This window comes from Mobula birostris, chromosome 5, assembly GCF_030028105.1.
Source record: "Mobula birostris isolate sMobBir1 chromosome 5, sMobBir1.hap1, whole genome shotgun sequence".
Lineage (NCBI taxonomy): Eukaryota > Metazoa > Chordata > Chondrichthyes > Myliobatiformes > Myliobatidae > Mobula > Mobula birostris.
This window is the reverse complement of record NC_092374.1, coordinates 129,885,927-129,911,921: the sequence shown is the minus strand read 5'-3', so window position 1 is coordinate 129,911,921 and position 25,995 is coordinate 129,885,927. Positions and strand designations below refer to the sequence as shown.

Genomic DNA, 25,995 nt, shown 5'->3' with positions numbered 1-25,995 from the left:
CTAACACAAGTATTTCCAGCAACACACATCAAAGTTGCTGGTGAACGCAGCAGGCCAGGCAGCATCTCTAGGAAGAGGTGCAGTCGACGTTTCAGGCCGAGACCCTTCGTCAGGACTAACTGAAGGAAGAGTGAGTAAGGGATTTGAAAGTTGGAGGGGGAGGGGGAGATCCAAAAAGATAGGAGAAGACAGGAGGGGGAGGGATGGAGCCAAGAGCTGGACAGGTGATTGGCAAAAGGGGATACGAGAGGATCATGGGACCCATCCCTCCCCACTGATCTCCCTCCTGGCACTTGTCCGTGTAAGCGGAGCAAGTGCTACACGTGCCCTTGCGCTTCCTCCCTTGCCACCATTCGGGGCCCCGGGCGGTCCTTCCAGGTGAGGCGGCGCTTCGCCTGTGAGTCGACTGGGGTGATATACTGAGTCCGGTGCTCCCGATGTGGCCTTTTATATGTTGGCGAGACCCGACGCAGACTGGGAAACCGCTTTGCTGGACATCTACGCTCTGTCCGCCAGAGAAAGCAGGATCTCCCAGTGGCCACACATTTTGATTCCACATCCCATTCCCATTCTGACATGTCCATCCACGGCCTCCTCTACTGTGAAGATGAAGCCACGCTCAGGTTGGAGGAACAACACCTTATATTCCGTCTGGGTAGCCTCCAACCTGATGGCATGAACATCGACTTCTCTGGCTTCCGCTAAGGCCCCACCTCCCCCTCATATCCCATCGGTTGCTCGTTTTTGTGCACGCATTCTTTCTCTCACTCTCCTTTTTCTTCCTCTGTCTCTCTGGGTATGCCTCTTGCCCATCCTCTGGGTTCCCCCCCTCCCCTTGTCTTTCTTCCCGGACCTCCTGTCCCATGATCCTCTTGTATCCCCTTTTGCCAATCACCTGTCCAGCTCTTGGCTCCATCCCTCCCCCTCCTGTCTTCTCCTATCTTTTTGGATCTCCCCCTCCCCCTCCAACTTTCAAATCCCTTACTCACTCTTCCTTCAGTTAGTCCTGACGAAGGGTCTCGGCCTGAAACGTCGACTGCACCTCTTCCTAGAGATGCTGCCTGGCCTGCTGCGTTCACCAGCAACTTTGATGTGTGTTGCTTGAATTTCCAGCATTTGCAGAATTCCTGTTGTTTACAAGTATTTCCAGCATTTTGTTTACATTTAATACTCTGCATTTTCACATGTTTAACTTTAGGCAAGACAAAACTAAACCCTGTTCCAAGAACATGGAGGAAGAAATGCCACCGAGGTAACGCCAAAGTGTTTGACAACTTTTGAACTGTAATCATTACTATCAAAAAGATGGCAAGTAGATTTATATCTTAATATTATGACAATGAATTGTACAGCACAGGAAAGGTCCTTCAGCCAAAACTGTCCCACATTAAATTTGTCATCAAATGCCCAACTACACTAATCCCTCCGCCTATACAACATCCGTATTCTTCCACTTCCTGCACATTTATAAGCCTATCTAAGAGGCTCTTGAAAGCGTCTATTGTATTTGCTGCTGCCACCACAACGACAAGCAGTGGACTCTAGGAGTCTACTACTCTTTAAAAAAAGCTAGCCCCATAAATCCCCTTTGAACTTGCACTCATCCTGTTACATGTCATGTCCTAGACATTTCAATGCTGGGAAAAAGATACTACTTAGCTATTCTATGTACAGCATGCCTCTTAATCTCAAAATTCCATCAGATCTCCCGAGCCGATCCAGGTGGAAAAAAAATTACAAGTTTGTCCAACTTCTCCTTATAACACATTCCCTCTAATCCAGGCAACATCCTGTTAAAACTACTTCTGTGCCCGCTCCAAAAGTGTTGACATACGCCCTACAATGGGGCAACCAAAACTGAATTAAATGCTCAGATACAGCCGAACTAGAATGTAATAAAACTTCAGGTTAACTTATTTATCACATATACATTGAAAAACCACAATGCAACTTCCCAAACTCAATTCTTCAACTAATTAAGGCTAACACGCCACTTACCTTCTTTACTAGCAACATGTTTAGCTGCTTTCATCCAAAGGTAAAAGCACCACCATAACCAACACTAACACTCAACTGTGCTTGTGTTTTAAAGCTAATCTTTAGCAGAATACGGAGATACTCAGGTCAGGTCTCCAGAGCAAAAAAAAATGTTACTGTTAAAAGGGCAATGATCTGATAACAGGTCATGGAATTGAAATAGTAATTGGTGCTTCCTCTACACATTGTGTTGAGTAATTCCAGCAATGCCTTACATTCAGATTTCAAGCACACAGTATTTTACTTATTAATGTATGCAGGTTTCTGAAATTCCTAAATGAACATGCACAAGTTTATCTTGAAAGTACTTTACAGTTAAAGGTGACACACACAAAAAGGTGGAGGAATTTAGTCGCTCAGGCAGCATCTATAAAGATGAATAAGCATACTATATAGTCTGTGTCTGACGTTGACGGACAATCTTTTAAACACTCATCCTAGACCTCCTCTGTCAAATCTATACCCAGTTCATCCACCAATGCCTGTTTAAGACCTGCAGTATTCACCCGAGCTCCATTATGTAGGATCTGATAAAAATAGGATACGCACTACGAATAACAGGATCAAATTTACTTATTGCCTCCAGGGACCCATGTCTGTCTAAAACCTCGAAGTTAGGTATATATTTCCTAACATAATCTTGAATTTGTAGATATCTAAAAAAAAAACTAGATGCAGGGATATTGTAAACCGCTTGTAACTGGGCTAATGAGGCAAAGTTTCTATTAATATATAGGTCACCTACACTACAGATGACTCTCTATTTCCAGGTGGAAAAAACAGTATCACTCAGGCCAGACAAAAATGAACTATTGTCACAGATCGAAGTGTCAATATAAGTTTTTGGGGCCTTAATGTGGAGTTGAATCTGCTTCTGAATTCTTATAGTGCTGCTGACCACGAAGCTGTTACTAAAATGTGACTTATTAACTGCAGTGGGGCTATTAAGGAGAGCTGGTAAACAAGTTTTCTCACAAAACATTTGCTCTATGAATAACCATGCTGGGCACGAGTCTGAGGTAGAGGGTGGGCCTTCTTTCCACCAAGAATGGATAGGTAGGCAGCCCAGTAATACATTTTAACGTTTGGTAAGGCAAAATTACCTACTTCCTTGGGCTTTGACAAGTGTTTTTTTTAGTAATTCTAATGGCTTTATAATTCCAAATGAAAGGTACAATAATTGAATCCAATTGCTTAAAATATGACAGAGGAATAGACCATGGAATTGACTGGAAAAGATGAAGAAATCATGGCAGTACAATCATCTTGATTGCATTAACCCTCCCCACCAAAGAAATTCGAAGGGTTTTCCTAAAGTCAACATTACGTTTAACGTAATATTGACTTTTGATTGTTCGGTCAACGTCAGACACAGACTTATACAGTTTAAAACACTACATAGACTCCATTATTCCGAAGAAAAGTTGCAATTTCTACCCTGATGTTTCGCCAATTTGTAATAGGTGTAATTCTGTGAACAGTAACTTGTCACATTCATTCTGGTCATGTTGTAAGCTTTATGCATACTGGAAAAGTATTTTTCATTGTTTCTCTGAGGCTTTTGGGAAGCGGTGGGAACCAGACCCGCTCATAGCCATCCTTGGAGCAACAAACTCCCTATCTTCAGCCAATATGTATGAAAAAGCAGCTGTATTGTTTGGAATTGTAATTGCTAACAAGTTAATCCTGCAAATGTGGAAAATCAGCCTACGTACGATCTGTGGCTGAGAGAACTGGCAAATACTTTACATTTGGAGAGACTGAGTCTATGTAATGAGGACAGAGGGGACATCTTTGAAAGGATATGGGGCCCTGTATTGGCTTTCTTACGGGGTGAGGACTGAGGTTTTTTGGTGCAGTGCACCTCTGCTGTGTATGTTTACTTTTGCCTTTATATTTTTCTCCCTTTTGCTGCTCAATAGTTAATTAGATTTGAGTTTGTTATGGTTGTGGTTTTTGTGGATGTGCTGTGTTTTTTTTGTTCATTTGTTAGTAATAAATAAAAAATTAAAATAAAAAATAAAGAAAAAGAATAAGCATCACACATCAAAGTTGCTGGTGAATGCAGCAGGCCAGGCGAGGTACAGTCGACGTTTCGGGCCGAGACCCTTCGTCAGGACTAACTGAAGGAAGAGCTAGTAAGAGATTTGAAAGTGGGAGCGGGAGGGGGAGATCCGAAATGATAGGAGAAGACAGGGGGTGGGGGGGGAGGGATGGAGCCAAGAGCTGGACAGTTGATTGGCAAAAGGATATAAGAGGATCATGGGACAGGAGGCCTAGGGGGAAGGAAAAGAGGGAGAAGGAAAAGGAGGGGGGGGGAAGCCCAGAGGATGGGCAAGGGGTATAGTCAGAGGGGCAGAGGGAGAAAAAGGAGAGAGAGAGAAAGAATGTGTGTATATAAATAAATAACAGATGGGGTATGAGGGGAAGGTGGGGCATTAGCGGAAGTTAGAGAAGTCAATGTTCATGCCATCAGGTTGGAGGCTACCCAGACGGAATATAAGGTGTTGTTCCTCCAACCTGAGTGTGGCTTCATCTTTACAGCGGAGGAGGCTGTGGATAGACATGTCAGAATGGGAATGGGATGCGGAATTAAAATGTGTGGCCACTGGGAGATCCTGCTTTCTCTGGTGGACAGAGCGTAGGTGTTCAGCAAAACGATCTCCCAGTCTGCGTCGGGTCTCGTCAATATATAGAAGGCCACATCGGGAGCACTGGACGCAGTATATCACCCCAGCCAACTCACAGGTGAAGTGTCGCCTCACCTGGAAGGACTGTCTGGGGCCCTGAACGGTGGTAAGGGAGGAAGTGTAAGGGCATGTGTAGCACTTGTTCCGCTTACAAGGATAAGTGCCAGGAGGGAGATCAGTGGGGAGGGACGGGGGGGACGAATGGACAAGGGAGTCACGTAGGGAGCGATCCCTGCGGAAAGCGGGGGGGGGGGGGGGGAGATGTGCTTAGTGGTGGGATCCCGTTGGAGGAGGCAGAAGTTACGGAGAATAATATGTTGGACCTGGAGGCTGGTGGGGTGGTAGGTGAGGACCAGGGGAACCCTATTCCTAGTGAGGTGGCAGGAGGATGGAGTGAGAGCAGACGTGCGTGAAATGAGAGAGATGCGTTTGAGAGCAGAGTTGATGGTGGAGGAAGGGAAGCCCCTTTCTTTAAAAAAGGAGGACATCTCCCTCATCCTGGAATGAAAAGCCTCATCCTCAGAGCAGATGCGGCGGAGACAGAGGAATTGCGAGAAGGGGATGGCATTTTTGCAAGAGACAGGGTGAGAAGAGGAATAGTCCAGATAGCTGTGACAGTCAGTAGGCTTATAGCAGACATCAGTAGATAAGCTGTCGCCAGAGATAGAGACAGAAAGATCTAGAAAGGGGAGGGAGGTGTCGGAAATGGACCAGGTAAACTTGAAGGCAGGGTGAAAGTTGGAGGCAAAGTTAATAAAGTCAACGAGCTCAGCATACGTGCAGGAAGCAGCGCCAATGCAGTCGTCGATGCAGCGAAGGAAAAGTGGGGGACAGATACCAGAATATGCACGGAACATAGATTGTTCCAGAAAGCCAACAAAAAGGCAGGCATAGCTAGGACCCATGCGGGTGCCCATAGCTACACCTTTAGTTTGGAGGAAGTGGGAGGAGCCAAAGGAGACATTATTAAGAGTAAGGACTAATTCCGCTAGACGGAGCAGAGTGGTGGTAGAGGGGAACTGGTTAGGTCTGGAATCCAAAAAGAAGCAGAGAGCTTTGAGCCTGATGGGGGATGGAAGTATATAGGGACTGGACATCCATGGTGAAAATAAAGTGGCGGGGGCCAGGGAACTTAAAATCATCGAAAAGTTTAAGAGCGTGAAAAGTGCCACAAACATAAGCAGGAAGGGATTGTAGGAAAGAATAAGCATACTATGTTTTAGGCCAAGAACCTTCTACAGGACTGGAAAGGAAGGGGGAGGGGAGAAGGGAGAAGGGAGGAGGAGGATAGCTGGTTCCTAGGTGAAGCCAGACAGGTGGGAAAGGTAAAGGGCTGTTGAGGAAGGAATCTGATAGGAGAGGAGAGTGGACCATAGGAAAAAGAGGAGGAGAAAGAAGGGGGGGGGACCCAGGGGCAAGTGATAAGCAGGTGAGAAGAGGTAAGAGGCCAGTGGGGAAACAGAAGAGGGGAGGAGGAGGGATTTTTTTTTTTAAAACCGGAAGGAGAAATTGATATTCATGCCATCAGGTTGGAGGCTACCCAATCAGGAATAAGGTATTGTTCCTCCACCCTGGGGTGGCCTCATCTTGGCACAAGAGGTTAAGGACTGACATGAACACTGAGGCTGTCTACAAGAAGGGTCAGAGCCGTCTCTATTTCCTGAGGAGACTGCGGTCCTTTAACATCTGCCGGACGATGCTGAGGATGTTCTAAGAGTTTGTGGTGGCCAGTGCTATCATGTTTGCTGTTGTGTGCTGGGGCAGCAGGCTGAGGGTGGCAGACACCAACAGAATCAACAAACTCATTTGTAAGGCCAGTGATGTTGTGGGGATGAAACTGGACTCTCTGACGGTGCTGTCTGAAAAGAGGATGCTGTCTGAGTTGCATGCCATCTTGGACAATGTCTCCCATCCACTACATAATGTACTGGTTGGGCACAGGAGTACATTCAGCCAGAGACTCATTCCACCGAGATGCAACATGGAGCGTCGTAGGAAGTCATCAAACTTTACAACTCCTCCCTTGGAGGGTCAGACATCCTGAGCTAATAGGCTGGTCCTGGACATTTCATAATTTACTGGCATAATTTACATATTACTACTTAACTATTTATGGTTCTATTACTATTTATTGTTTATGGAGCAACTGTAACGAAAACCTATTTCCCCCGGGATTAATAAAGTATGACTATGATTATGTGGGAATGGGAATCTGAATTAAAATGTTGGGCCAACAGGAAATTCCACTTTTGGCAGATGGAGCAGAGATGCTCAACGACGCAGTCTCCCAATTTACAACGGGCCTCACCAATGTAGAGGAAGCCACATTGGGAGCACCTGTTACATTAGACACCCCCAGCAGATTCACAGGTGAGGTGTTGCCTCGTGTTTACACTTACTTTAAATTATTAAATAAAACTATCCAATAAAATCGTTGAGAAAGTAATCAGGCAATGGGGAGGTTTTGCTGCAAAATAACAAGTGTTTTTGTAGTTCCTGGTAGGCTGGAAACAAAGTGATGCCTGCCATTCAAAAATAAAATAGATTTTGTGCCGCAGTAAAAATCAGGAACATGAGCAGACTACTTTTTCCAAAAAGAAAATACCAATGATTTGACTCAATTTCATTAATGAACAGACAAATGCAAATGCAAAATCCTACAATGCAAACAATACTCCAGTTTATCATTTTTAGTAAGTTAATAAAGGTGAGATCACACATTTAAAAAAGGTTAACAACTGAAATATACACCAATGACAATCTGTTTAATGCCACTCTGGTGTTGCTTACAAGATAAACAGTGAATGTTATTTACTTGGATTTTCAGAAGCCATTGACAAGGTGCCACACATGAGGCTGCTTGACAAGATAAGAGCCTATGATATTACAGGACCAAAATGGATAGAAGACTGGCTGGCTGGCATGAGAAAGGGGGAATTTCAGGTTGGCTGCTGGTGTCTGGTATTGTTCTGCAGCTGTTGGTGCTGGGACCACTTCTTTTCAAGAAATATCTCATTGATTTGGAAGACAGCATTGATGGCCAGGATTGTGGATGATACGAAGATGGGCGGAGCAGCAGCAGGGAGGCTGCAGAAGACTTGGACAGATTTGTAAAATGGGCAAAGTGACAGATAGAATTTAGTGTAGTAAAGTATATCATGCACTTTGGTAGAAGGAATTGTACAGGACTTCCTGAAGGTTAACTTGTAGTTTGAAATCAGCGGTGAGGAAGGCAAATACAATGTTAGCATTCCTTTTGAGAGGACTAGAAAATAAGAACAAGATGTAATGCTGAGGCTTTATATGGCATTGGTCAGAGGAGTATTATGAGCAGTTTTGGGCCCTCATCTTAAAAAAAATGGTGTACTGGCATTGGAGAGGATGTAGAGGAGGCTCGTGAGAATGATTCTGGGAATGAAAGGGTTAATGTATGAGGAGCATTTGATGGCTCTGGGCCTGTACACACTGAAGTTTAGAAGAATGACAGGAATCTCACTGAAACTGATCAAATACTGAAAAGCCTAGATAGATTGGATATGGAGAGGATATTTCCTGTAGCATAGGTGAGTCTACAATCATAGGGCACAGCTTCAGAATAGAGGGAAGTCCATTTAGGACAGAAGTGAGGAGGAATTTCTTCAGCCAGTGGTGAGTCTGTGGAATTCATTGCCAGAGACAGCTGTGGAGGACAAGCCATTGCATTTATTGACAGCACAGGGTGATAGATTCTGGAGTGGGGAGGGGGGAGGGGGGATAAGTCAGTCATCATGTAATGTTGGATCAGACTCAATGGGTCAAATGGGCCATGTCTTTTGGTCTTCAATGTTGGATGACACTAAAACTGCCTTCATTGTGCATCTTGACATTTGGTCCTTAGTTTAACGTCACTGTCAAAAATGGTAGCTTATAGCCATGTTACAGTTTTAACCCAAAGAGGGCCTTGGAACATATGAATCTTAGATAACTGATTTAAACTTAGCAGTAACATTAGAATGGAGTTATACTGAAGCTCTAAAGCCAAAACAGTTGGCACTAATAATACATGCAATTTCAATTAATATTTGCATATTAAACCCCACAAAATAGTCAGTATTATCTATGATTCTAAACTGAGAGTAGCAGTTGAATTGAAGGTGGTTTGGAAACAATGATTAAGAGAAAAATTCTATGTTTACAATGCTAGCTGATTTCAAGTACAGACACAAGTAATTCTAAGAGATGGCAAAAACTGTTGGATCCATCTGGAAGGACTAATTGAGATGCAAAATAGCTATTGTATCCTATCTGATAGGAATGACGATGACCCCTACCTTGTACTGAAAACTGGACCGAATAGAACCATTAGAGATTGAGTGATTTAATGCAGGGGAACTTCCTGAAGAATGGGATCTCACTACTGGGCTACGACGATCAATATCATCTGCCAAGCCTTCCCGATGAATTGGATCTGCAAATGAAACTCTACGGATCTGGAAAAAGGAAAAAAGTGCATTAGTAAAAATAACTGGAATCTTATGATGCAAAATAAAAATACTAATTTTAAACAGTTGCTTAAACCAAATGGGTTTCCAATTTCTCCAAAGTTCTAAGTGGTAGAGCTCACCACGCTAGATTATCAAATGCTATTGAAAATAGCACAAATTACACATTGGCGACAAATTTCTGAGTCCTTATTCAACACAAAAGCACTTACATGATTCTTTCATCATATGATGAATAATTATTTTGACAACATTAATACAGATTAAATCCAAGCTATTTGTAATGGAAACCCGCATTTCAGCAAGTCTGGTCAAATACAGCTATTTATAATACTTCTAAGTTTTCTTACCAAAATGTAAAAGCTGCCAAAGTTTGTGGATTAACAAAATGGCTTATTAACAGAAACATCCCTCACAAAATATACTAGTGACTAAGCAACAATGCTACACAAATGATTTTGAAATGCGAACTCCATCTGTCAACACACTCAGCAGGTCAGGCAGCATCTATGGAAATGAATAAACAGCCAATGTTTTGGGCCAAGACCCTTCATCAGGACTAGGAAGGAAAGTGGAAAATGGGGGGGTGGGGGGGGGATGAGGAAGGAGAACAAGCTAATAGCAAATTATTTCATGCAGGTTATGTTTGACCTTCCTTCAATGAATAATACAAAAACACAAATTTATAGAAAATATAAAGTGAATTCCAGGTACTGACCACCGCACATGACCTGTGGATCATCTACGATCAAAGGACGTTGGTAGCAGACTCAAATCACTTCCTAAAAAAAGTGACTCAGGAGATGCAAGCACCAATGTGCTGTCAATTCCGGTTTACTCTCTAAACCATTCCTAAGACAACCATACAACATTAAAACACCTCGAGTCACAAATAGCTCAAACCTTTTAAGAAAGCAGATTAGTGAAGCAAATGGACATTAGTGAAGCTAATGGACTTCAGCCAAAAATAGCTTTTTTTGCTCATGTTTATAGAGCAGAAAGTTAAGAAAAAAACAAACTGCTTGAGGAAATCAGCAGGTGAAGCTGCGTACATGCACGACGTCTGCTGGGTGATGAATTGTACAAGGGAACCAGGTGACCGTCAAGTCACAATCTGTAAGGTTCTTGGTCACAGGTACACGTTTGCCAAACCATGCAGTTACTCCAGCAAACTGGTTTTTTTTGCTCCAGATTTGAGTATTGGCAGTCTCCTGTGTCTCAGTTTCAGGATTAGAGTTTAAACAAAAAAAGATTTAACCAAACCTAAATTGCAAAGTTGATTCAAGTAATTTCAAACTTTCAACTCTTGAGTCAATAGTTATAGGTCATAAGAGTCCTGTAGCACTAGAGCAGAGAAACTATGCCAAACTAATATTCTGCCAAGTCCCTCCTGGACCACAGCCCTTTCATATCCCCATCCAAGCTTCTCTTATATTACTACTGAACCTGCATTCACCATTTGCACTGGCAGCTCACTCCACACTTAACACCACTCTGAGTGAAGATCCCTCTCATTTTGACCAGTCTCCCATGTAGGACTACGTTAAAGTCCATATAGACAACATCCACTACCTTGCCTTCGACAACTTTCCTAGTAATTGTCTTGAAAAACTCAAGATCGGTTAGACATGACCCACCATGCGGAAAGCCACATTGACTATTCCTATCAGGCCCTAGCTAGCCAAATATCCTTATATAGCAAGGTCCTTAGAATACCTTCCAATAATTTACCCACTACTGATGTCAAGATCACCAGCCTCTAATCTCCAAACTTATACTTAGAGCCTTTCTAAAACAATAGAATATTAACTATCCTGTGGCGACCCACTTTCTGGCACACACGAACCGGCTCACAACAGCGCACGCAGGCAGAGGGCAGGCCCCAAAAAGGGCGCCAGGCCATCTTCACCAGCAGGGGGAAAATCCCGCACGCAGAAAGGGTCTGGGAATATGATTCCCCACAGCAGTCCCGCCCAGGGAGGGCGGGAACAGGAAGGCTTTAAAGCAGGCCGCGAAGTTTGAATAAATCTCTTTCATCGCAACTCTAACTCACCGACTCCGTGTGGTTATTCTAGCGCTGTGTGTAGCCACCGCTACAATTGGTGACCCCGACGGCCCAAACGATATTTGGGCCAGAGATGACCGATGCTGCATCTGTTCACGCAGTTTCGTTAAAACTGCCAAGCTTCTGGACGCTGCGACCCCAATTATGGTTCGAGCAAGCAGAAGCACAATTCCACATTCAGCAGATAACCTCGGAGTCCACTCGTTACTACTATATGCTGAGCTCACTCGACCAGGAGACAGCTGCACGAGGAGTTTATACAGTCGCCCCCGGAGGACGGCAAATACACAGCATTCAAAGCCCTGCTCATAAGGACTTTCGGACTCTCACGGTGCGAACGAGCTGCCGCTTAATGCACCTGGATGGTTTGGGAGACAGGCCGCCATCAGCATTAATGAACGAGATGCTGGCCCTGGCTGAAGGACACAAACCCTGTCTCATGTTTGAGCAGGCGTTCCTAGAGCAACTGCCCGAGGACATATGCCTGCTGCTGTCCGACGCAGATTTCAGCAACCCCCGGGAGGTGGCGGCCTGAGCAGATGTGCTGTGGAATGCCAGGAAAGAGAGAGGGGCATCCGTCGCACAGATCACCAAGCCGCGTGCCCAAAAGACCAGACCAGGCCCGGCAGCAGAGCCTACAAAACCCGGCAAAGGGAGTGAGGAGACCAACGAACAATGGTGTTTCTACCACCAGCGGTGGGGCACAGAGGCCCGCCGCTGCAGACCACCCTGCAAATTCCCGGGAAACGCCAGGGCCAGCCACTGTTGATGGCTATGGCGGCTGGCCATCAGGACAGCCTCCTGGACATCTGGGACAAGCAGTCAGGATGCCACTTTTTGGTCGACACCGGAGCCGAGATCAGCGTCTTACCTCCGAGTTACGACACCCGCAACAGAGAACCGGGACCCACCCTGAGGGCCGCAAGTGGCAGCACAATACAAACCTACGGCACCCGCACGGTGCGGCTACAGTTCAGCTCCAGCCGGTTCACGTGGGACTTCACACTGGCCGCCGTGGCCCAACCACTCCTGGGGGCGGATTTTCTACGAGCCCACAGCCTGCTGGTCGACCTGCAAGGGAAGCGATTAGTCCACGCCAAGACTTTTCAAACGTTCTTCCTGGGTGAAGCACAGTTGCCAGCCCCACACCTGGACTCCATCACGCTGTCCGACAACGAATTCACCAGGGTCCTGGCGGATTTCCCATCAGGACTGACACCGCAGTTCACGGCAGCCATGCCCAGACACTGAGTACAGCACCACATCCCGACCCAAGGACCACCCCTCCAAGCCCGTGCTCGAAGGCTTTCCCCCGACAAGCTCCGACTGGCGAAGGAGGAGTTCAAGAAGATGGAGGAATTGGGGATCATACAACGGTCCGACACCCTTCACATGGTGCCCAAGGCAACGGGAGGGCTAGAGACCATGCGGTGACTACCGCAGACTGAACGAGGCTACAACGCCAGACCACTACCCTGTGCCGCACATTCAAGACTTCACAGCAAACCTACACGGCCGCAAGGATCTTTTCCAAGGGAGACCTCGTCCGGGGATACCATCAAATCCCTGTACATCCGGACGACATCCCCAAAACAGCACTTATCACCCCGCTCGGACTTTTCGAATTCCTCCAAATGCCGTTTGGTCTAAAGAATGCCGCACAGACTTTCCAGCGGCTAATGGACGCAGTGGGACGCGACCTGGACTTTGCATTCATCTATCTGGACGACATCCTCATAGCCAGCAGTAGTCGGCAGGAGCATCTGTCCCATCTCTGCCAGCTCTACTCCCGCCTGAGCGAATTCGGCCTTACAATCAACCCAGCCAAATGCCAGTTCGGACTCGACACCATCGACTTCCTGGGCCACAGGATTACTAAAGACGGGGCAACCCGGCTGCCCGCCAAGGTAGACGCGGTCCGCAACTTCCCCCGACCCAACACAATCAAAGGCCTGCAGGAATTCGTGGGTATGGTGAATTTCTACCACCGTTTCCTCCCCTCAGCAGCCCGAACCATGCGCCTCCTGTTCACCCTGATGTCGGGTAAGGGCAAGGACATTACCTGGAACAAAGAGGCCGCTACCGCTTTCGTTAAAACTAAAGAAGCCTTAGCAAACGCCGCGATGCTAGTGCACCCCAGAACGGATGTTCCTACTGCCCTCACGGTGGACACATCCAACACAGCAGTCGGTGGAGTGCTGGAACAACTCATCGAGGGTCGCTGGCAACCCCTGGCCTTCTTCAGCAAACACCTACAACCACCTGAACTCAAATACAGTGCTTTCGACCGGGAGCTATTGGCACTATACCTGGCAATCCGGCATTTCAGGTACTTCTTAGAAGGTAGGCCCTTCACCGCATTCACAGACCACAAACCGCTTACCTTTGCGTTCGTGAAGGTGTCCGACCCCTGGGCGTCCCGCCAGCAGCGACATCTGTCCTACATCTCCGAGTACACGACGGACATCCGGCATGTCTCTGGAAAGGACAACATCGTGGCGGATGCACTTTCCAGACCTACCATACGGGCCCTGTCCCAGGGGGTGGAATATGCAGCGCTGGCAGAGGCACAGCAGGCAGACGCTGAGATCCCCAGTTTCAGGACTGCAGTCTCCGGTTTGCAGCTCCAAGACCTCCCCTTAGGCCCAGGTGAGAGGACCCTACTGTGTGACGTAGCTACCGGCCAACCCCGCCCCGTCGTCCCAGCAGCCTGGCGCCAGCGGGTTTTCGAGTCCATTCACAACTTAGCGCACCCCTCCATCAGGACAACCGTCCAGCTAGTCGGCAACAGGTTCGTGTGGCATGGACTTCATAAGCAGGTCAGTGAATGGACCAAAACGTGCATGTAGTGCCAAACGGCCAAGGTGCAGCGGCATACCAAGGCTCCGCCACAGCGGTTCAAACCCACCCGCCGGAGATTCAACCACATCCATGTGGATATCGTGGGGCCCCTGCCAGTGTCGCGAGGAGTGCAGTACCTCCTAACTATGATAGACTAGTTCACCAGATGGCCAGAGGCAGTCCCGCTCACCGACACCACCTCTGAATCCTGCACCCGAGCACTGATCGCAACCTGGGTAGCCTGCTTCGGGGTACCAGCCCACATTATCTCCGACAGGGGCGCTCAGTTCACCTCCAGCCTGTGGTCGGCTATGGCCAACCTTTTAGGATCTCAGCTACACCACACAACTGCCTACCAGCCACAGTCAAACGGACTAGTGGAGCATTTCCACCGTCACCTGAAATCGGCTCTCATGGCCCGCCTGGAGGAGCCTAACTGGGTGGACGAGCTTCCCTGGGTCCTGCTCGGAATCCGCACAGTGCCCAAGGAAGATCTGCACACCTCGTCGGCCGAGTTGGTGTACAGCGCACCCCTGGTAGTCCCAGGAGAGTTCATACCAGCCCCAAGGGGGCAAGAGGAAGAACCCACAGCAGTCCTGGACAGACGACGGGAGAGGCTCGGTAACCTGGCCCCCATCCCCACTTCACAGCACGGACAGAGCCCGACCTGCGTACCCAAAGACCTGCAGAACTGTAAGTTTCTTTTTGTACGACGGGGCGGACACCGGGCACCGCTACAGCGGCCCTACGAGGGGTCGTTTAAGGTGATCAGGAACAACGGGTCCACGTTCATGCTGGACATTGGGGGGAAGAGAGGATGTTTTCACGGTGGACCAACTCAAACCGGCCCATGTGGACTTGGCGCAGCCGGTCCAGGCTCAGGCACCGCGGCGCAGGGGCAGACCTCCCAAACAGAGGCTGATCCAGACTGTGGACATTGGGGGAGGTATCGCCGGTTCTGGGGGTGGGGGGGGTTATGTGGCGACCCACTTTCTGGCACCCACGAACTGGCTCACAACAGCGCGTGCAGGCAGAGGGCCGGCCCCAAAAAGGGCGCCAGGCCATCTTCACCAGCAGGGGGAAAATCCCGCGCGCAGAAAGGGTCTGGGAATATGATTCCCCACAGCAGTCCCGCCCCAGGCAGGGTGGGAACGGGAAGGCTTTAAAGCAGGCCGCGAAATTTGAATAAATCTCTTTCATCGCAACTCTAACTCATCGACTCCGTGTGGTTATTCTAGCGCTGTGTGTAGCCACCGCTACAATCCACTAATTAATGATTGGATTATCTTCCATTCCCCTGCCTTCTCCATGTTATCATGATGCTTTTACTAATCAAGAACCTATCAACCAATGCTTCAAATATACTCAATGATTTGATCTCCACAGCCATTATGCGGCAATAAATTGCATCGATTTTCCATCCTCTGGCTAAAGAAATCCCTTGTCATCTGCTCTAAAGGGATATACATACACAGACAGAGCTACGGTGCCCAAGATATTTGCACATTATTGTAGTAAATTTACGTATTGCAATGTACTGCTGGGGGAAAAAAAACATATTTCATGACATATGTCAGTGATGATAAACCTGGTTCTGATTTGGGCCTCTATTGTGGACTGAGAGTGGGAAAGAGGCAAGAAGGGGGAAATCATTCTATAATGTTCAGTACACTGTTCAGAAACAAATGACTTCACCTGGTGCCTCAGAACTGGGTGTGTCTGCACCCCCCCACCCCCGGCCTTCCTCTGCCATCTGTCCCACACCATTCCCAACATCCTTTGCTCCAGCCAGATTTACAAAATCTCCACTCCATGTTGACAACTACAGTATTATACAAAAGTCTTGGGCACCCTAGCTATACAGTGCCTATTAAAAAAAGAATTCACTCTCCCCCCCCACCCCAAGAAGTTTTCATGTTTAATTGTTACAACATTGAATTACAATAGATTTAATTTGGCTTTTTTTGCCACTGGTCAACAGAAAATTTCTCTTTCGTGTAAAAGTGAAAACATCTCAAAGTGATCTAAATCAAGTACAAATATAAAATACAAAATAATTGATTGTATAAGTATTCACCCCTTCAGTATTTAGTAGATGCGCCTTTAGCAGCAATTACAGCCTCGAGTCTCTGTGGATAGGTCTCTATCAGCTTTGCACATCTGAATACTGCAATTTTTCCCTATTTTTATTTACAAAACTACTCAAGGTCTGTCAGATTGGCAAGGGGATCGTCAGTGAACAGCCCTTTTCAAATCTAGCCACCAATTCTCGGTTGGATTGAGGTCTGGCCTGATTTGGCCATTCCAGGAAATTGTTGTTTTTAAGCCATTCCTGTGTAGCTTTGGCTTTATGCTTGGAGCCATCGTCTTGTTGGAAAACAAATCTTCTCCCAAGCCACAGTTCTCCTGCAGACTGCATCAGGTTTTCCTCCAGCATTTCCCTGTATTTTGCTGCATTCATTTTACCTTCTACCTTCACAAGCCTTCCAGGGCTTTCTGCAGTGAAGCATCCCCACAGCATGATGCAGCTACCACCATGCTTCACAGTAGGGATGGTGTGTTTTTGATAATGTGTGGTGTTTGGCTTAGGCAAAACATAGTGTTTAGTTTGATAGCCAAAAAGCTCAATTTTGGTTTCATCAGACCATAGAACCTTCTTCCATCTGACTTCAGAGTAGTGAGATTTCATGTGAGCTTCTTTCAAAATTGGCTTTCTCTTTGCCATTCTACCATAAAGCTGTGACTAATGAAATACTCAAGACAACATTTGTTGTAGGTGTAGTGTCTCCCATCTCAGCCACTGAAGCCCACAACCCCTCCAGAGTTGTCATATGTCTCTTGGTGGTCTCCCTCACTAGATCCCTTCTTGCACGGTCACTCAGTTTTTGAGGACGGCCTGTCATAGGCAGATTTAAAGCTGCCATATTCTTTCCATTTCTTGATGATTGACTTAACTGTACTCCAAGGGATATTCAGTGACTTGGAAATTTTCTTGTATCCATCTTCTGACTTGTGCTTTTCAATAACCTTTACATGGATTTGCTTGGAGCGTTCTTTTGTCTTCATGGTGTAGTTTTGCCAGGCTACTGACTCACCAGCAGTTGGACCTTCCAGTTACAGGTGTAATTTTACTACAATCAATTGAAATACCTTGACAGCACACAGGTGATCCCCATTTAACTAATTATGTGACTTCTAAAACCAATTGGCTGTACCAGCGATGATTTGGTGTGTTATATTAAAAGGAGGAGGTGAATACTTAAGCAATTATTTTGTGTTTTATAATAGTAATTAATTTAGATCACTTTGTAGAGATGTTTCCACTTTGACACAAAGGAAGTCTTTTTCTGTTGATCAGTGTCAAAAAAGCCAAATTAAATCCACTGTGATTCAATGTTGTAAAACAATAAAACATGAAAACTTCCAGGGCCGGTGGGGGGGGGGGGGGGGTGATTCTTGTAGGCATTGCATATGCCCGAGACTTTTGTATAGTACCAGTACCATATGGAAGGGAGAATGGGAAAATAAGTCAGCCACAATCAAATGGTAGACTCAATGGGCTGAATGGCCTAATTAGGTTCCAATGTCTTATGGTCTAATTATGTTATGGCTGGCATCTTATGTTTTCTCTGCAGATGTTATACTTTATTCTGCATTCTGATTTTTTATAAATCCAGTTCTATCTCAATACACTGCAATAACTTGACATTTGGAGAGTATACAAGACAAGGTTTTCAACGCATCTCAGTACATGTCACAATCAACAATTTTAATGGCAGAAGCTACCATTCTTCAAGTGTGTGAGCAGCCCAATAATCTATCAGAAACAGCCAAGCCCACGTACGTATTTCACCAAACAAGGGTCAATGAAATACAATGATCAATTTCCCAAGGAGACACTGCAGGCATTTCAGACACTTTCTTGAAAATTAGTCAATTCAGTACAGACCAAGGGCAAAATATGTAATATTCATAATTCAGCCTGTCAAATCCAAATTGGCAAGCATATATTTCCAAGCTGAAAACCTTAATATGCAATTACCTGTAACGAGTTTCTTCTTTTATGTTACTGCCAAAGCTAATAAAAATGGCTTCTTTGTTATGTTAGAATAAAATGCCTTCTTTGTTACGTTAACTGCTGAGAAAGTGCTTTTCTCTCGCAGTTTGTTTGGGTTATATTACTGATAAGAGCATTGTATTCATTTGCTAACCAATTGGGATAGATGTTATTCTTTCTTGTGTGTCTGTAAGCTATTGTTTCGCGGGCTTTAGGGCAGAAGGTGGATGGGGACAGAGAGAGGAGACGCGAAGCTGTAAGCTGGGCGGCGGGACGGATCCCACGGCCCAGGGTCTTCGGCGAGGAGAGGAGACGAATACAGACTCCTGTGGAGCGTCTGGTTGACCACCATGGTTGGTCCCAGGCGGCGGGTCGAGGAAGTCGGAGGAGATCGAATGGTGGAAAGAGGACCCCATTAATTGAGCTCCAACGGTTGTGCACGAAGTGGTTGAACTCTGATAAGTTTAGCGCCTTTTACTTTCCTTTTATATTTTATCTCTATAGTTCCAGTAAGATCTATGAAGTGTAATCATTTAATCGCATATGGTGTATTATCTGTTATTTGGCGGGGTGGGGTACATCACACAGCATCCACACAAACTTGATTACCCAGTTTGGCGGGGCCAAAGGCTGCTCCCCCTAGACAAAAGTGAGCTGAGCGAACCTGAGGCTTACCAGGGGGCTACATACCTTATTCAGTGGTGAAGGAGAATCAGTTTCAGTCTGCCTCTTAATTCCTTTCTTAAGAATACTTGTGGAAGGTGAGGCTGTAGGTGACCAGACACAACATGCCTGCATTCCTGAAGGGCTGTGCATTGAACCTGTCAGAAACATGCCATCATTTTTTATCTTCTGTGGTGATTCCATGAGTTGCTCTGACTTGTGTTCATTATTATCAGGTATCACCGGTTTGGGGAGATCAACTGCTGCTGTTATTTCTGCCTCGGTTTGTGACTCTTCATTTTCGCCAGATTCCGCATCTTTGAACTGCACTGCAGTTTCCGGTTCACCTTGCATAGGCATGTCGACAGCACTCATCTCTTCACTCTCATCTGGTCCAGCCAGTACATCAGTCACTTCGTCAAGTGAGGCAGACTCACTTGCTTTAGTCACTTGACCATGGTCTAAAACACAGCTGTCATCTTGAGCTTCTTTAATCACTGATGGCTCACCTAACAAAGCAGCAGGCTCCCCAGCATTATCAGTAACTGGTTCTGGTACTGGCACTGGTTCAGTTACTGGTTCTGACATGTGACACTTCTGATTTGCAGTGTCCCCTGCCTCCATCACTTCCACTTGCTCATTCTTTTCACAATGCAAAGCTTCTTCTATTTTTTGCTCTGCAGAACGTGGCTCCACTTTCTGCTCTGCAGAGGCTTCAAAGCCCGGTAAAATGCATTTTTCTTCACTGGAATCCCCTTTGGATGTAACCGTACTGAAGGATGGACCAAAAGGATGTTTTGCACTGTTCTCATTTATGGGTGTGCTGAATGCACACGGTCCATTGTCATCAGTTCCAGTGTTAATCAACTCAGAACCTTCTGATAATCTCTCTGCAGAAGATATGGAAAAAATCAGGTGTGAATTATGCTCTTTCTGCCCATCAGAATGCGAATCTTGCTTGGCAGTATTTTCTTTGCTTTCAGCTAGCGACTTCCCATGCTGTTGCAAGGGATTCTGGCAACAATCACAGCTTTTAGTTTTCCGTGTCCTTTTACTTCTCAAATGGCACCCTTTTAATTGCTGGTCCTTTTTGTGTATATGCTGCTCATGCGGGGGATTTGAGCAATCACTAAATGACATCTCAGAAGATGAATTTCCTGCCTCAGAAGGCAAAGGTTCAACATTGACCACTGGGCTAGCTTCTTCAAATTTGCACTGCTCCAAATTACTTGCAACTTTCACATTTTCAACAGCTTCAGGTTGTTCCCTCTCATCAGATGCTACTGGGTCCATTTTGGGATCCATCTCTACACTTGACTCTTCAACTGCCTGAACCTCCATAGCTTTCTGCACAGGATTAACATCACTTGCATCGTCAGTTTGTGTCGCTGATACATCCTGATGCTCCACCTCTTTTTCCTTCAAAATTTTAACCTCACCAGTTTCAGTTTCTGAGCATGGTTGACCACCCATCATTAGTTTGTGTTGCTTTGCTGTTTTTGTCTTGCTGCTCTCAGGAGACAGCTCTTTTGTCTTTGTTTTTCCCTTGAATACTTTCCTTTTCTTTGGCCCTTTCTGAGGCTTGGAGCTGCTTTCAGAACTCTCAGTTTCAGTCACATCACAACAGCTGTTTTCTGCTTCAGATAGGCCTTGGGACGACCTACGAGTGAGGTAGCGAGGACGGCATTTGACAAGAGGTTCTTGAGAGTTAGCTTTTGAAGCATTGCTCTTTTTGGTTTCTGAGTTGTCAGATGAAGTTTTAGAATTATCTTCCTCCTTTGTCAACTCATCACTCCCAGAGGACCCATTCTGAGGAGACTCCACACCATCATTTTGTGATCTTTTATGAAGTTTGCAACTCTCACTTTTTACCTTTTTAATAGCTGGATCAGTCACTGTCACTTCCAAATGCTTCCTAGAAGATTGCCTTCGTGTTTTAATTAGTGGTGTTCTAGAATTTTGTTCATCAGCCTTATCTTGCATACTTGGAGGTCTTTCTGATGATGGATTTTCCTTTGAGATGACAGCAGAAGCCAACTTTCTCTCCCCAACAACTACTGGTTGACACTCAGAATTTTGGCTGCAGTCAACCTCAGGCAAATCGCTTTCTTTTAATGTATGTACATTATCAGCTGAAGAATTTTCTTTGATGTCAGATGACTCTTCTTCAGAAGACCTCATACTTTTAGAAGTCTTGTTGCGTTTGGTTGCCTTTTCCATGACTGACTGTTCATTTTTATTTCCTAAGCGTCTACTTCGTCTACTTCTAGAGAGCGACGTGTTCAGAGAGACTTCCTGGCAAACCTTACCCACTTCAAGTTGTGGTGTATCTTCCACCTCCATTACTTCACCCTGCAGAGGAACAGGAGCTTTAGCAGCTACCTGAGTAAATTTACTTATTGGCGACTTGCTGAAGGAACACGGGGTAGAAGAATCAAACTTCTCCAGCGTGATAAATGACTGCCGACGACTGCTGGTTTTTTGTGGTGTCCCAGAGACAACTTCAGAGGAGGTGGAACTGCCACTGACATCTGCATGGCTGACTGCTTCAACGTCACCCCTAATGCAGTCTGATGGGGAAACTGCTGCACCATTTCTAGTTTCCTCCTGTTCGTCACTGCCATCAGAACCTTTAGAATCTAGACAAATTGGAATTCCACTTTTCTCCTGATCAGCAGAATCCTGCAGTTCTTCTTGATCAAGCAATATGCTTCCAGTGCCTTCTTCAGTTGTAACTGGGGCAATCACCTCACTTTCTGCTACCACACTGTCAGCCTAAAAAATAAAAAAATACATTTTTGAAATTTTTACAAAGAACAAAGTAGGATCAAAATTAAAACACTTTCCAAACAACATGTGCACATTCCTTTAAGTAGGCCCGAGTCGGATCAATCCTGTGCCACAATCAGTCCTTTACCCTGTTCAACACCCAGAATTTAGATGAGTGATAACTCATTGCACCAAATTCTAATTAAATTTTATGTTGATGCACACACGTTTCAGGATTTTGCAATCTTTATCTAGACACCCATCTGCTTAGTCTTCCATTAAACTAATTTTTGATCCAAGAGCAGTTTTCACCTCAAATTAAGGTATGGCCACGAACTGCCTTAACTATACTAATCAATAAGCTATATTTGAAGTTGTACTATGTATCAGAAGAGTACTAATTTAATTGAAGATTAGACTTATATACCAAACTACACTGATACAAAAAAAAAAATAGAAGATCTGAAAAAGTCTTGGCAGTTCTTTGTTACCCATTTCGTGAGCTTCAGAATAGGCCATCTTGTTGAACACCAAGGGTTAAGGCCCAAGTTGAGGTAGAGCAAGGTCATTCTAAGCTGAGCCACTTGTAATATCGTGTTGAATCTTAAGAGCAGCTTATCTGTTTTCAGATCAAATCAATTGCTCATGCACATCAAGTCAGAGCTCCCAATATTCACCCTTCATTTTCTGCAGATTGCATATAGTATGTAGATAATCACTTAAAAGCTTTGATTACCTGCAGTAAAATAACTCACCTGCTGTTTCTTGTCAGAAGTTTTGTCCACTTGCTCAACTTCTCCTGCCAATTTTTCTCTGAAAGATTGGGGGAGGGTCAAGAGATAGCAGAATTAACAGCATAGCAATCGAGGGCTCTTTGCTGCACCAACTTATGACTCATTATCTAGTACTTACAAAATTAAAACTAAAATATGCAATTGCCAGAGTCACTTCTATAAAAATACTAGGACAATATTGGGTTTTTTTTTGGAAGACCCATTTCAAATGTGATGAGCCTAGATAAAATATTAATACTACAACTGGAAAATTACTGAAAGTACAATGGCATGAGTAGATTTAAAAGGGAAATTAAATAACTACAGAAAAGAAATTGAAGAACAAATGATAGCATTAAAATGGAGGGGGCAGCAAAATGACTATGGAATAAAATTGGAATAGACCAGCTGGAATAAATGGTCTATTTGTGCCATAACTTGAATAAAGCTTAGACATAATTGAACAGTAGTGGAAATCTTTTAACACTAAAGCTAACCTGAACAAATTACTCAGCTACAGCATACATTTGCCCAATCCACATCACAGTGGCAATTCTGATTGTTATGGCCTGCTAAAGTTACTTTGCATTATTTTTGATGGTATGGGTTCGTTAAAAGAATACGAAGGTTGCACGAACTGAAATTTCAATCACATTACTGGAACTCTGGGGATTAACAAACGTTATAAACATGCCAACTAAAGGTTTATTAGATACCATGCAAGATGATCTACTTACAGACTTCCTTCCTGAGACTCTGCATACTGGGAAAACAAGTGAGAATCCTGGGACGCATCCAAGTTATTGTACATTGCGGGAATGTCAGTCCTGTTTTGTGGGAAATAAATTTTCAAATCAACAAGCCCTTTAAAAATGATTAATTTTTCCCTATTTATTCATGGGATGGGAATGCTCCTGGTAATGGCAGCATGTATTGACCATCCCCAATTGCACCCACCACTAATCCCCGTTCAAGCCAAAAGAGACGTTTAACCACCCAGAAAGGTTTAAAGTCACATGCAGAACAGTAATTCAAATATGGAAATCTGAAAAATAATTTTTTAAAAATGCTGGAAAAATTCAGCAGCCAAGCAACATCTGCAGGGAGAAAAATCAGGGTTAACTTTGTAGATTAATGACCCTTCAGTGAACTACAAAGTGAGAGAGCAAGCGTGATGGGAAACAAGCCAGTCCAGATGAAGGGTCTCAATCCGAAACATCAATTGTCCATTTCTCTCCATAGATGCTGCTTGACCTGCTGAGTTCTTCTAAGCTTTTGTGTTGCTCCAGGATTCCCAACAATTGCAGTTCTTTGTGTCTACAGTGTTAGATCCCCACAGTGTGTTTCTGAACTAAAGTAATTAAAAATGAGGCTACTGGAAATAGACTGTACGTCTTGCTGTGGAACAGTACGGTTGTATCTACTGTTAAGGCTGATTTATACTTGTGTATCAAATGTATGCCGTAGGTATGGTGTAGCCATGAACCCTACGCTGTAGCCTAATGCGCACCTCTCCCAAAATGTAACTACGCGTCGCGGCGACGCAGACCGCAACAACTGTGATTGGTCTGCTTAGTAGCATCACATTTCCTCCTACGCTGCAATAGCTTCCCATTGGGTGACTGAAGGGCAGGGAAGGAACTTTGGCTGCAGTGTTTTTCATAAAGCTTTACAGACCTCCGAAATGATGGAGGACCCTGTGCTTGACGCTAGTTTGTAGCTAGCTGCTACAGCCTGTTGACTTCTACCTGAAGCTAAAACTCGAATGGTGATTGCCAGTCTCTGAGTATACTGTGCGAATACTGATGCAAAATAAATGGTTGGAGATGATGAACCAAATCATCAAATCTACCTGCCAACATCCAAAAATATTTGAAATGCATTTTGTCATCCATGTCTCTCAGTGGCTGGACAAGCACAGAAAATTCACCCTCCTTCAGTTTCAGCTGCCGTTGTTTGAAGTTTGAGTTTCTTCATGTTGAGTTTCAACACGAAGAAACTCAACACAGTAGCATAGAAACCCCACCGCCAACTAACGTTTTGGTGGTGAATTGCAGAGAGAAGCAGACACACCAACGCACAAGTATAAATGCTCACAATGGCGTAGCCCACTTGCCTAGACTATGGCACAAGCTAGTACGCACAAGTATGAATCAGCCTTTAGAGTGGTAAAACAAAGCCCATACCAAAAGGCCAAAACACAGCATCAAGGAAGTAGACCTGGTAAAATATTTTCCATTGGGGCAGAACAGCAGTGTGGTGGTTAACACAATGCTTTACAGTGCCAGCAACCAGAGTTCAATTCCTGCCGCTGCCTGTAAGGAGTTTAAAGTTCTCCTTGTGAACTGCATGGTTTCCTCCCACAGTCCGAAGACATACTGGTTGATAGGTTAATTAGTCATTGTAAATTATCCCATGATTAGGCCAGGGTTAAACTGGGGGGTTGCAGGGCAGCGCGGCTCGAAGGGCCTATTCCCCACTCTATCTCAATAAATAACTTTCACCCCCAACCAATGGTGAAAAGGCAAAGCCCATTCCACCCACACATCCTTAACAAACAAGGCAAGAAAATATTGACCACCAGATTCTTTAACTTGCCTCTTTGTCTGCAACACCTCTTTCTGATGCTCGGTTAGTATCCTCTGCTTTGGTTCAGGTGGTATAAAGACAAAGTCCAATGATTGTTCCTCCTCCAGAAGAAATTCACGCTGTGGAGTTTTGGGAGAGAAATCTAGTTTCAACTAGATAAAAGAAAAAGGTTATTTTTGTTTGAAAGAGACAAATGTGCCTATTGGAAACTCATTCAATGATTTAGATCAATTATAGAGTTATACAGGCCCCCTTTAACGCACAATGTCCATGCTACGCCAACTTGAGTTTCTGTCCAAGTATCTCTTAGATACGTATCTGATTCTATTCGATTCCACCACCACCTCCGACACCATGCTTTAGATATCAACTACTGCAAGATTTTAAATCTATGCCCTCTTTTTTTTTATATAAATATCCCTACCATGGAAATATTCTGACCACCTTAACTTTTCTATGTCTTATATTATTTATTTTTTTTTTAAATCAGGTCCTACTCTCAGGCTCTTTTGCTCAAAGAAAAAAGTTCACCACCTTCTCATCATAAATCAAGTCTTCAATATAGATAACATCTTGATTAATCTCTTCATTCTCTCCAGAACTACATTCTCGTATTTGTGCAACCCTAAATACAACCTAACAAGCATCTTATAAAGATTGAATTTAACACCTCATCTCTATACCACAATGTAAAGGAAAACATGCTTTCAGACCCCTCCAATTCTCTATATTTGTGCTGTCACTTATTTTAATCCCCCTCAAAAGAAATCCCTTTGTTCAGCAATATTCCCTAGTGCCCTTACCATTTACTCTATATGAACTACCCCTATTTGAACATGAGATTCTGCAGATGCTGGAAAATCTCAGCAGATCAGGCAGTCTCTGAGGAACAAACACTCAACATTTCAGGCTGAGACCCTTCTTCAGGACTGGAAGGCAAGGGGGAAAGACATCAGACTAAAAAAAGGCAGGAGAGAAAGGACAGAGGATGGCTAGAAGGTGATAGGTGACGTCAGGCGAGTAGGGCTAG

At 44.8% G+C, this 25,995-nt stretch overlaps 1 protein-coding gene across 4 annotated transcripts in view; it reads right to left on the bottom strand.

Moving 5' to 3' along the window:
- Positions 1-25,995, bottom strand: part of rif1 (replication timing regulatory factor 1) — a 91,921-nt gene that overhangs the window by 8,711 nt on the left and 57,215 nt on the right. For all 4 annotated transcript variants that reach the window (XM_072258663.1, XM_072258665.1, XM_072258662.1 and 1 more), the window contains exons 27-31: positions 24,975-25,117; positions 23,114-23,203; positions 22,359-22,416; positions 18,862-21,609; positions 9,038-9,196 (exon numbers count right to left, since the gene is read on the bottom strand). In XM_072258663.1, the coding sequence (XP_072114764.1) occupies positions 9,038-9,196; positions 18,862-21,609; positions 22,359-22,416; positions 23,114-23,203; positions 24,975-25,117 (3,198 nt within the window). The remainder of the gene's footprint in view (positions 1-9,037; positions 9,197-18,861; positions 21,610-22,358; positions 22,417-23,113; positions 23,204-24,974; positions 25,118-25,995) is intronic.